The 12,542-nt window shown below is 34.8% G+C and overlaps 1 protein-coding gene across 4 annotated transcripts in view; it reads left to right on the top strand.

Moving 5' to 3' along the window:
- The window catches only part of WWP1 (WW domain containing E3 ubiquitin protein ligase 1), a gene marked incomplete at both ends in the record, with an annotated part of 62,653 nt that extends 52,407 nt beyond the window's left edge, over window positions 1-10,246 (top strand). For all 4 annotated transcript variants that reach the window (XM_084229151.1, XM_084229153.1, XM_084229152.1 and 1 more), the window contains 4 exons: window positions 2,467-2,571; window positions 4,556-4,652; window positions 5,052-5,124; window positions 10,147-10,246. In XM_084229151.1, coding sequence (XP_084085277.1) covers window positions 2,467-2,571; window positions 4,556-4,652; window positions 5,052-5,124; window positions 10,147-10,246 — 375 coding nt within the window. The remainder of the gene's footprint in view (window positions 1-2,466; window positions 2,572-4,555; window positions 4,653-5,051; window positions 5,125-10,146) is intronic.
- Window positions 10,247-12,542: the final 2,296 nt, after the last annotated feature.

The following is a 12,542-nucleotide window of genomic DNA, read 5'->3' as shown; positions in this document are numbered from 1 at the left end:
GTTTTAAATCCTCTCATTCATCCTCTAATCCTTTCAAATGTTTAGGGGTATTTCGATGTATTGGGTAAGGGTTTTAGATTAAGATCTTTGAATCATAATGTTGTCTTGGGCACAGAATCATCCTGCAGAGCCAGCTGTTAGTGGTCCACAAGAGTGATTGCAGCCTTATTTATTTTAGGAACTTTGTGAAATCCTGCCTTAGTAGTGAGTTGTCCCCCAAATCAGATTTTTGAGTTTTTAATACTCTTAACTGTATTTAGACTTAAATTGTATCAGAAATTTGTTATGAGATAAAATACACATTAAATTTACCATCTTAACCACTTTAAAGTGTACAGTTCAGCAGTGTTGAGTATATTCTCATTATTGTGCAAGTTCTCCAGAACTTTTTCATTTTGCAAAATTGAAAAACTCTGTTCATTAAACAACTTCCCATTTCCCCCTGCCCTGAGTCCCTTGCAACAATGATTCTATTTTCTGCTTCTATGAATTTAGCTACTCTTGATATCTCATGTAAGTGGAATCATACAATTGTCTTATTGGGACTGGTTTATTTCACTTCTCTTATAGCATGTTAGAATTTCTTTCCTTTTAAAGGCAGATTAATATTGCATTATACATATGTGCTACCTAGGAGTGGCACTGTTGGATCATATAATTCTATTTTTAGTGTTTGAAGAACTGCCACATTGTTTTCCATAACCATTGCACCATTTTATATTCCCACCAGTACTATGCAAAGGTTCCAGTTTCTCTACATCTTTACCAACACTTGGTATTTTCTGGTTTTTTGTCTTTATAGTGTCTGCTCTCATGGCTATTTCCCTATTTATAAGTTACTGTTATTCCTGAAGTCATCCTCTCCGTGTAGATTAGAACATACACGGGCATTAGGATAGTCCTTAGCATGGCCACTTGACCTACTTTTAGCACAGTAGGATAACTTTTGTCATCTAAAGGGGGCTCTGTTAAGGGTCCTTCATTAAGATATTTGGTTCATTTATATAATCAAAAGTGCATGAGAAATTTACATTTTAAATTTTATACAATAGTCCTATATAGAAATTCATCTCTTGCAACTCTTACTGAGATGCAAATTATATGACAATCAGGACTCTTAGCTTGACTGATGTGTAGACTCTTGATAAACCTGGTTACCATATCTTTCTTAACAGCTCCCTTACACAAATTAGCAGAAACACGTTAGAAGAGAATGGAAGATAATCTTAGTCATTTTTTAAATCACAGACTTTATTAAGAATCCAAAGAAAATTTACACAATTTTGTATCTTCAAAATTGCATGCAACTATTTCATACCCATGATTAAGACTCATATTAGAGAAGGCCTATTCTATGAAAGAGGGATTTTATGATGATGAGAACCCAACAATAAGCAGAGAGGAAACAAATAGATTGAGGAAGCTACGGTAGGTGCATACTCTCAGGCTGTGGTAATGTGTACAGGGCTCTCACAGAAAACTCCATGAAATAGTTTGACTATATAATTTCCTTTATCCATAAGGAAACTAAAGACCATAATTGCTCCTGATTTGCCCTTTAGCACAGAGTACAGAGCTGTGAGAAAATAGACTTTTGTTTTGTTTTGCCTTGTTTTGATTTTTACTCCTAATCTGTTGTTCTTTTGCTCCCATTCATTGTCTCTCTTAACCATGAATAATACCACAATAATGAGTATTCCTATCATTTAAGATATTGGTTACTTGTAACAGTGCTTCTCTTTGCAGGTTAAAAATCTGTTGAAGCTTTTTTTAAAAAAAAAAAAGATTTATTTATTGGTGCATACAAGAGCTGGAGTATAGGCCAGAGATGCAGAGGGGTGAGAGGATTCACCAGAGACAGAGTGGGGAACAGAACAGACAGATTGACTTAAGTACATTGCTGGGGGAGCAGCGGGCGAATCAGGAGAGGTCTGCTGAGCCATGTGGGTTGCTCTCTGGCCAGCCGGGGATCAAACTCATGCTGCAGAGGCTGCCATTTGCTTCACAGTGTGGTGCTTAACCCCTTGCGCCACCAGGGAGGCCCAAAATCTGTTGAAACTTTAAAAAGATATAATAGCCATTCTTTATAAAAACTCCTACTATACTTGGAATAGAAGGCAACACTAGGAATGGAAGGGTATCAACAAAAATGATAAACTTTGATATCACACTAAATGGTGATACTTTAAATATCTCTGAGATTGGCAAATATTTTTCACACAGCTAATATTTTATTGAAAAACAGTTAATTCTAATTATGTTTGAGGTCAATAACCATGGATAAAATAAAGTACCTAAGAATCCTGTATCCTAAATTGCCACAAATTTCTTTGAATTTGCTTACTTGTACTGCATAGTCATTCACATAAATTGTGCCTGTTCATTATCATTGGCAAGTTTCATCCATATGATTTTGTTTTCTTCACTAAATCTTTACTGTGACTTGATGCTGTGTTTCTTTCCCAGGTTATGTTGTGTGGCATGCAGGAGGTGGACTTGACAGACTGGCAGAGAAATACTGTATATCGACATTATACAAGAAACAGCAAGCAAATCATTTGGTTTTGGCAGGTATTTGCTTTTCCCTTTTTGAAACAGTATTCACAGAAAATATTTTCTAATCAAACAGTGACCTTAAAACAATTCATTGTTAGAGAATGCTTTAGTCTTTCACCTCTAAATCAAAAGTGAATATTAGTAAACAGTGGTGAATACTGAGTATCTTCTCTTGCCCTTTCTCCCACCCTCTCCTTCCTTTGGCTTATATTGTAATAAGGCGTACTATCTGTGCATCTCTGGGGTTCCATGCTAATCTCGAGGTACATTTTGTTTGAGAAATTAAAATTTCTAGACCAGGAATATTCTTCACAAACATTCAATTACATGAAACCTATTTGTTGCGACATTACTGGTATAATAAGAGAGACTTGAAACATCATCCATCAGAAGGGGACTTAGTAAATGTAACCATTCTATAATTATATTCTTCATAGTCTGTTTTATTTAAAAAGTAAATAAACGACAATATGGGAATGTTTCAATACAATATTGAGGGGGAACGGAAAGTGTATGTATTATGATACTGTTTTGTCAAAAGGAAAACTCATGCTGTAGAGTCAGTGCATGCGAGTATATGACTCTATCAACTCTGAGAAGCTAGATCTCTGGTAGCATTTATAGAGGAGAGCTGAGCAGTTGGAGGCAAAAGTAGGAAAACTTTTACACTGAACCCTTTTACTACCTTTGAATTCTATATGAGGTACATGTTACCTGTTATCAGAAATCAGTAAGTAAAAAGGTAGGGATAACTGGTGGTGGGAATTTTACAGGGAATACACAATGATGTAAAAGATGCAAATAAAAAACTATAAAGATATTAATAAATAAAAAGGTAGGGATAAATCTTCTTTTAAGCCTAAAATAGCCAAATTGCATCACATGTAGAATGTATGCAGGTGTCTGAAATCTTCCCTTTTGTTCTCTGTACTAGATTCACTACTCCTCTGTGTTCCAGATTTTCCATGTGGGTTTCTGTCTATATACCTGTGAAGCTTTACTTTAGTATCATGTAAATCCAGTGAAGAGTTGTGTTTCTTGAATTGAGTCAGCTTTAGGGAGAGGTTTATGCCAGAATTGGTAATAAGCTCTGGTAATATTTCTTGTGTCTTGATGAAACGTACCTCAGCATAATTCTACGTGGAAATGCTTTTTGGTCATGATTAGCAGAGCATTTTTGTCTTATCTTTAGCTAGACTTTAGTCCCTATTTTTTATATTTCTGCTCTCAGACTGCTCCCTGTTCCTTGCCATTTACTATAAGACACTCAGACCAATTCAAATCGGTATTTCAGGGTATCACCTATAATGTCCCTCTTTGAAGTGGACCAGTTAGTGAACTAGAAATTTTTAGAAGAGTGTATACTTTGAGTTTTCAACATAAAGAACACAGAGTTAGGAAAATGATGTCTAGTGAGAGAAAATACAGTCAATCAGTAAGAGTGGTAACTAGAACATGTTCATTGCTTTTTTTTTAGCTTAATGTGGAAAAAGGGTAGCGGGCTTAGGTCAGGATAACATCATGTTTTAGAGCTCACCCAGACCTGCCTGAATTCAAATGTTTGTTCTGCTATTTATTAGTTGTTTGAGGAGGACAAATTATTTCACCTTCATAGGCCTCCATTTTCTTATAATCCCTATCTCAGAACAGATGTGAGGATATGTGAAAAGGATATGACACATGCTTGGCATAGCTGTTACATTGTCATCCAACATCTGTCCTGGTTTTACCTTTTAGAGGTATGACCTTGAACAAGTAGCATACTTTCTAAGCTTTTATTTCCTCTTTGTAAGGCAAGTAAAGTAATCGTGGCCAATTTATAGTATAATTGTGAGGATTAAATGAAGATCCAGAGTGTACGTAGAGTGCACTGTGCATTATAGTGCACAGTGCATTTAGAACTGACTTCAATGTTAATTATTAAATTTCTTTATATGTCTTCTATTTCATTATTGAAAATGAGTTTACACTTAATATTAAAATCTGATTTGTTACACAGTTTGTGAAAGAAACAGACAATGAAGTAAGAATGCGGTTATTGCAATTTGTCACTGGAACCTGCCGTTTACCTCTAGGAGGATTTGCTGAGCTCATGGGTAAATGCAATTTCACTGTAGATAATTCTGTGGCAATGACCTTTGGATATACACTAGACTGTGAAACTAAGGATTATTCTCCTATGCTATATATAGATAAAGCTTCTACCAAAAGAAAAATGGTCAATACTAATTTGTAAAAGAAAAACGAATGTATGCTCACATAGCCTGTTGACCATGGCTTTAATCCCTAGTATGACTGACAGGAGCAGGATTCTGTACCTATTCCTCTTTGCACAGATTCTTATTGATGAATCTTTGAAGCAATAAGAAGTTTCTCTGAGCAGAGTCAACTTACATTATTGTTTGTTCTGTATCATTTGTAGGACTATGACATTATTTATTGTCAATATAAAATTTAAAGGAATGTATAAATTTTATATTATTTTCCTGGTTTAGGAAGTAACGGGCCTCAAAAATTCTGCATTGAAAAAGTTGGCAAAGACACCTGGTTACCGAGAAGCCATACATGGTAAGTTCAAGAATCCTAAGTAGGAAGGTAAAAGCCAGAGACTCTTTCATTTAGTAAATAAATGTAAGAACCTGTGTGGCTGCTTATTCATTAAGGTAGCCAGATTTCAATTTTGAGAACAGACTTATTAATACCGCATTCTACAAATACTTTAGATTATCTCATTGGTTAATATTAAATACCTGAGCAATGTATCCACTGATTCAAGAAGTAGCAGACCCACTGTGTATAAAAGATTGAAGGTGCTCCTTACCTTTTATATCTGTGTGTCAAGTTAGGGAAGGGAGCACAAATGACAAATAAGATAAACAATTTCCTAGTATAAATTCTAGGAAATCTTTCCAAGGAAATAAAGCAGTCCTATATTGGAAAAGTGTTGTAGATTGGGTGCCCAGGGAGACTTTGGAAGTTGCCTTTAATAAATAGCCTGCTGTGGGAAAAGCAAGGAAGGGCATTCTTTCTATAGAGTTGTTTGCAAAACTGAAGTCACATATCATTTTTCAAGAAAATGAGAGATGGCTGGATGACTAGATCTTAGTGAACTGGGGGAGAGAGGTGTTTAAAAAGAATTTACAAATATAAGCAGTGGCTAATTTATGTACAGCATTACTGGCTATTACAAGGAATTTGGATTTTACTCTAATGGCAATTAGAAGCTTTGAAGAGTCTTAAATAACAGTGAAACACAGAAAAAAATCACTGGCAAAAGTAAAAGGCTTGGATACAAGAGTGGATGTAGGGAGATTATACAACTGTTTCAAGCAGTGACACTGGTTTTGGAGTTTTGTTTTTTTTTTTTTTCCCCAGAAAGTGAAAATGATTTTCATACCAAGCTACTGTGTGCCTTTTTGTTTTGACATTTGCACTTATGGTGCAGAAACAATGGTGGTAAGACTGCTGGTGCCTTGGCACAAATCGGGGCACTAAACTACCATCTTTTTTGTTCAAAGCAAGAAAGCTAGATTCTTGAACATTGTTCTTTATGTGGCAGTAAAAATAGGACAAAATAGGAAGTCTGCATAAAACACTTCTGCACACTAGGGAGTGGTGGTTGTCTTGAAGAGCTCTTCAGCACTTGAGTTGAAAGCTGAACTATGTTTTGTAGAAGATTATTTTTACTTGGAAGAATGACAGTGTTTATTCAGACTTGAACATTTGACAGACATTTTCTTGAAAAGAAGTGAAGCTTGTCACTTCAAAGAAAAAACTGACAGCATCCATTGGCAATGATGAAATTTGGTTTCAAGCAAAAATTAGAATTTTGTAAGACTTGTATATACCACTGTGAGCTTGACAGCTTCCCAAGCCTTTTCTGATGAGATTAGTAGTATTATTAGCAAATGTAATTTTTTCCCCCATTATTAAATGTCAACACTTGGAAATTCTTTATCACTTGATGAGCCAGTATGTCCAAATGACCAATGCACAATGTTAAAAATCATGCATGAGTAAAAGATCCAAAAAATTTATTATATGTAACTTTGTTGAATTTAGTTTGAGAGAAAAATATTTGCTGTTATCTGAAATGATTTGATTACCTCTTTTTAAATTGCATATCAGTGTGGGGATATATTTTTTATATACTTAAACAAAAACAGTATGGTGCAAGAATGAATGCACATAGACATCAGAATCCAGATGTCTTCTATTTAACCAGACATTAAAAAGATTTGCAAATATAGAAACAAGGTCCCTTCATAATGAATTAGTTATAAATCTCTCCGTTTAAAAATTTAGTAAAGTTCAGTGAAGTTCACATAACAAAAGTTCTTTGAAGAAATTCTCTATTTTTAACTGAAAAGGGGCCTATGACCAAAAAAATTTAACACTGCTTATATTGGTGAATCTGATTGGAGAAATTGTTGTAACTGAAGAATTTATATCCAAATGAGCTAATTCTTTTTAAGAAAGGTGAAAAGAACAGGGATTCTGAGTATAAGTTAAGGAATTGCCTTTGCTAAAAATATATTCTTTGTTACAAAATAGCTATTGATTTTAGGTTTTTGGGAAAGGAAAAGATTATTACCTGTTGGTGTTTATTTTCTCAAAGTATAAGGTGAGGACCAACAGTGAGGTGTTTAAAAGTAAAGAAAAACTGCAGGAGGATATGAGAGTTGTCAGAAAGTAGGCAGGTATTTAATAGAGAAATAGGGCTAAGAATCTGAGAAATATTGGACTGCCACCAACACACCTAGTTATGATTCCCCCTCCAGCAATTAGTTACCAGCTGCTAAGGTACAAGAATTGAGAAAGAGAATTTAATTCATTAGCAATTTCTAAAGGAGGAGAGTGAGATTTAAAAATATTTGCAGTGTAGTGATTATAATGTTGAACAGTCTCTAGAATAGTTATAATAATGGGTTGTGTATTATGTTGAAAGTGAGAACAGGGAGATCAAGAAGATATGAGAGGATGGTGAAAAAATAATGAGTTAATAGGTTGTATTTTAATTGAAAGACAGAAGATCAAAGAATGTAGTTTTTTAATTAGAAATTTCCTTTACTGGTGATGACGAGGGTTGAAGAGAGAACCTAAGTCAGTCACTGAAGTAGAGGAACAAGATAAGGGGAAGAACTGGGAGGCAATGCATGTATCCACAGGAATGAGAGGACTTTGAATTGGTGGCAAAGTCTCAGTGAATGAAGGAGCATGACTGAGAGAGCAAGAGCAGTAAGTTTAAGAGCAAGGTTGCAAAGCTAGATGTGTGTGTGTCACAGTAGTAATGTTCTTTTGATTACAGGAGAAATGGTATGTTTCATACTGGATGGATCTCATTTAAGGCAAGAGAGGAGTTATTAAGACTACATATCTTATTCAAATCATAGAAATTCAAAAGAATAGAGTGGAAGGATCTGAGATATAGAAGACTGGGTGAGATTTAATTCAGATCAATATAGGGGATGAGAATTTAGATGAAACTAGATCCAGAAAGACTAAAAATGACTAAGCGATTGTGATAATTCTCAGATTGAGCCCCACTGTTATCATCTCCAGTACTTTGCTTAGCGAGGCGATAGCTTTCAGGCTCTATATAATGGTACAGGAAGCCAGCAGAGTGCTGTTCCCTCAGAGTATGGGAAATGTACTGGGCAGTGTCGTCTTCCCTTTTTATAAAGAAAGTAGAAATAGCAAATTTGACTGAAAACTGGAACTGAAAAATCACAGCAGCTAACCTATAACTTGAAATAGTATTCTTATATTCACATAAGTACCCAGTAAAAAAAGGAATTGATTTTAATGTCTCTGTCCTTTTGTAAACCCTCATATAACATAATGACTAATACCTTAAAACAGATCCATGTTTCAATGTTTCAAATAATGACTTCTGTAGTTAGTCAACATTTACTAAATGTCTCCTCTTACGTGGAATAGATCAGTGCGATGAGAGAATACAGATTAGATGTTAGAAATCAGTCATGATACAGAGTACAGTAAATGTTAATTTTAAGAGTGGAAATTGGAAGTTGTTGATTGGAAGTTGTTTTTTTATTTTTTAATATTTTTATTGAGGTATCCTTGGACTACAACAGTGTATATTGTAGGGTTATAGATTCAGTATATTTCATGGGGCTCCCTCCTCTCCTCCCTTTGGTCTCTACACCCTATTCATTGTTTACATCTAAGGCAAGTTCTTGTTTGCCTATTTCAAGTTAGGGCATTTGAAAGTGGTGTCTCAGATTCATTGAAAATACTTTTATGGGGTGTAGTGATTGTATTTCACAAACTAGGCCTACATCAAGTATTTAGCAGGTGTTATGCATCCGGTTTTGTGATTTCCATCCTGAAATAGTCTGAAAATAGAAGCGAAATGCGTGAGTGAAATGTGTTAATGGGTCCATTTAGCTGATTAGGTATAGGTGGTCTTAAAGACCTTGTTTTCAGGGCTTCCCCATCCTATTGCGTCAGTTTCAAGATCCTTAATAGGTACTCTGAAACAGTCTAGGTTGGGGGCCTCCCCTGTGGCGCAGTGGGCCAAGGCTCAGTGCCATCAATGCTAACGGCTTGAGTTCGAACCCCAGCCAGGGAGCCAGACCCAGTGCATAGTGCAGCAGACAAGCAGTGTATCCTCTGCTGCCTGGTGTGGTATTTTCGATAGGGATTCCATGATGGGGGAAGGGGAGTGTATTAGAAAAACTTTCCTCGGAGCTCATCAATAGATGGCACCTTGAAGGACTATCTAGAGGTGGATTGTGGGATCCATTATCTGCTCACTTGAACCCTTCATAGAATGCAAATAGGAGATCTAAGAACAGCATTTTAGTTGACTGCTTTGTTTCAAAAGACTCTTGATTATCATACATACAGAAAAGTGGAGGGCAAGTGCAGATGGGAATCTAGTTAATCTATATAAATCTTCCATATGACAAAATAAAGGTACAGGAATATTTTGACTTGTCAGAGATGTTTCACTAGACACTAAAAGTAATCAAAACCCTGGATCCTCAGTCCTAGTGTAGCTACTCGGTGCTATTCAAAATTTATAAACTGAATAACAATACCTTGATACTCTAGGTGACTTCATATAACTTCAATTTAAATAATTTCAATATATCATACCAGTTAGTCCTGGCAAGCCTGAAAACTTACTTTACATAAGGTTATATATACAGTGAGATTATTTAAAATTAAAAGATAAGTATGTATTTATTCACTCTCCATACCTGAATGCAAGGTTTATGAGAACAGGAAACATTCTATCACCAGCTTTCTGGCATGATTCCTAATATTTAAGATTGTTAGTAACTAACAAATGACAGAATTGCTTTCTTTGAAGAGAAGTTAGGGAGCCTAATGACATAATTTAACAGGAATAGCATAAAGGAGAGAATGGTTTTTTTAAAAGAAAATTAAAGGCTTTTATCCATATTGTTACTTTGTAATACCCGAATATCTAGTAGATCATTAGAATACTGCTGGCAACATTTTTACATCTTGACTTTTAACTGTGATTTGAAAAATACTGTATTAGAAATCTTTCCAAAATTTGTTTTATTGAAAACACGTGTTTTTGTTTCTGTTCAGTTTTAATCGCTTGGATCTACCACCTTATAAGAGTTATGAACAACTGAAGGAAAAACTTCTTTTTGCAATAGAAGAGACAGAGGGATTTGGACAAGAATGAATGTGGCTTCTTGTCTTGGATGAGGAGCTCTTGCATTTAAATGCCCCAGCAAAGAAAAATTGCACAGATAGTGTATATAAGCTGTTCATTCTGTACAGTGAATTTTCTGAACCTCTCGAAGTATAAATGTTTTCCGCTCTTCCACAGAAATATGCAAAACATTCATCTTTTTCTATTTTATTTATTGTTCCCTTGAAGTGACTGAGAGGAAAAAGATCATCCTTAATTCTGAAGTAAGCAAGAGACTTTAAAATAAGTATATATCTATATAAGCATATATGATAGAGGCTCTAGTTTTATAGAGCTCCAAGTGTATTAAACATGACAGCCGTTCAAAAATATCTGGATTTGCTTTACCTTGTTTCTGTTTTCCAAGGAGAAAAGTGCAAATGCTCTATGTTCTCCTCCCTTTGTAACATCTGAGGGTGTTTAGTTGCATGGCTATTCAGGAAGGTATTAAGGGCTTAGGCCAGATCTCACTTTTAATATGTTTAAAAAATGCTGCTGGCTTTTCTGATAACAGGTGCTTTCATGAACCTGTCAATTTGTTTTAAATAAATAGTTGAAATTTTCTCTCTCTGCTACACCACTAATACAGTCAAACGAAAGAATGAAACCATACCTTACGTGAAAGTCCATTACTAGGTCTATTTAATTTGTTCTAGAGATTGGAAAGAATTCATTGAATAGCATAGAGGTTTGTTTACATGTTACTTTGGGATGCTAGGTATTTGTGGAATTGAAAAGAATCAGGTACTTCTGTTTTTAAATCTGATGTTTAAAATTAATTCATAATAAATTGATACAATTTGATACTTAGGAACAAAGGTAATGTGAACTTTTCTGCTTTTGTGTTCAAAGTTTCAGTATTATGAAATCCCATGAAGAGTTGTTTGAATACTCAACTGAGTCTGATTTTCAAATATTTTCATTAGTCTAAAATTCATAGAAATTCTATGTATCTGAATTAAATAAGCATATAAAAATCTTTTGGTCCCTTCCCCCTCTTTACATAGTCATTTTTGTCCTAATATTTTATTTTTAATTATCAAGCGCATTTGCTGAACTACAAAGATGTATACAACAAATTAAAATCTGATGCAACATTAATGATCTTTAGCATACTGGGCTTCCTTACTAATAGAAAAAAGTTAAATTTGCATTACTTCAATATGAATTGTAAATTTGATTAACTTAAATTTTTTTATAGCTATGGAATTGATAACTTAGAAGGTTATGTGTAATGTATTCACTGCTTATTAGTACATGCAGAAAGTACTGGTATACAACTTCCCTAAGCATTAGTTTTTGATTAGTTTTTATTTTAAATCCATAGTAAGATTAAATAGCAGTGATCTACTTGGTTGAATATATTCCTTCCCAAATCCTAGTTTTAACACTGGTTATTTTTAAGCCTATTAAATAACAAATCTCTAATAGATATACTTAAATTTTACCATAAAGTGTTATATATCACTATCATTCAGTGAAAGTGAGCCTACCAATTAACAAGTTGACTTAAGATAAACTTTCAGGGTGCCTCTCTCAATGTAAGTAAGAAACTGCCAAACAGCAGGTGAAATTATATAGAATCACCAGAGACCAAACTGGAGAAGGATTGTTTGGGAAACTTAACAGGGCCGTTTACCTTTCAGATCCAATTGTAGAAATCCAGACCTAATAGGTAGGGTTGATATCTTGATTTATATACTCCACGGCAGAAATCTGGAAATTGGGCCAACCTTGCCTCCCTTCACATTCCTGTTATGTGGTGGGTTAGTCACAGAGAAATATGGGAGTACAGCCACCCATAGTCCACATGTGTAATATACATACAACACAAATACTCAACATCTGTTCACACATAGAGTCAATCTTGGGGAGATATTACATGTAGGAGACAGGAGCCATTCCTTAAGTAAAGGGGAGGTGGAAGGCTGATTTAACAGTTCTACAAGGGATCCAATGACTATACTCTCAGTTGTTTATCCCAGAGAAATGAAAATTTATGTGAATAAAAATTGTACTTAGTGTTCATAGCAGCCAAAAATGGGGAAGAGCCTAAATACTCTTTAAATAAACTGGCACATCCACACAGTGAATTACAATCAACAGGAACAAAAATAAAACCACACTATTGAATTTAGATGGAACTCAAAGCAAGTCTGCTGAATGGGGAAAAAAAAAAAGCCAATCTCAAAAGGTCACATACTGTATGATTCTACTAATGTAACATTTTAAATGAGAAAATGCTAAACACTAGAATAGTGGTTGTCAGAGTTGGGGGAGGTGGATG

This window comes from Talpa europaea (genome assembly GCF_964194135.1).
Source record: "Talpa europaea genome assembly, chromosome: 3".
Lineage (NCBI taxonomy): Eukaryota > Metazoa > Chordata > Mammalia > Eulipotyphla > Talpidae > Talpa > Talpa europaea.
Note: the sequence above shows the minus strand (reverse complement) of the source record. Positions and strands in the feature narration are given on the sequence as shown.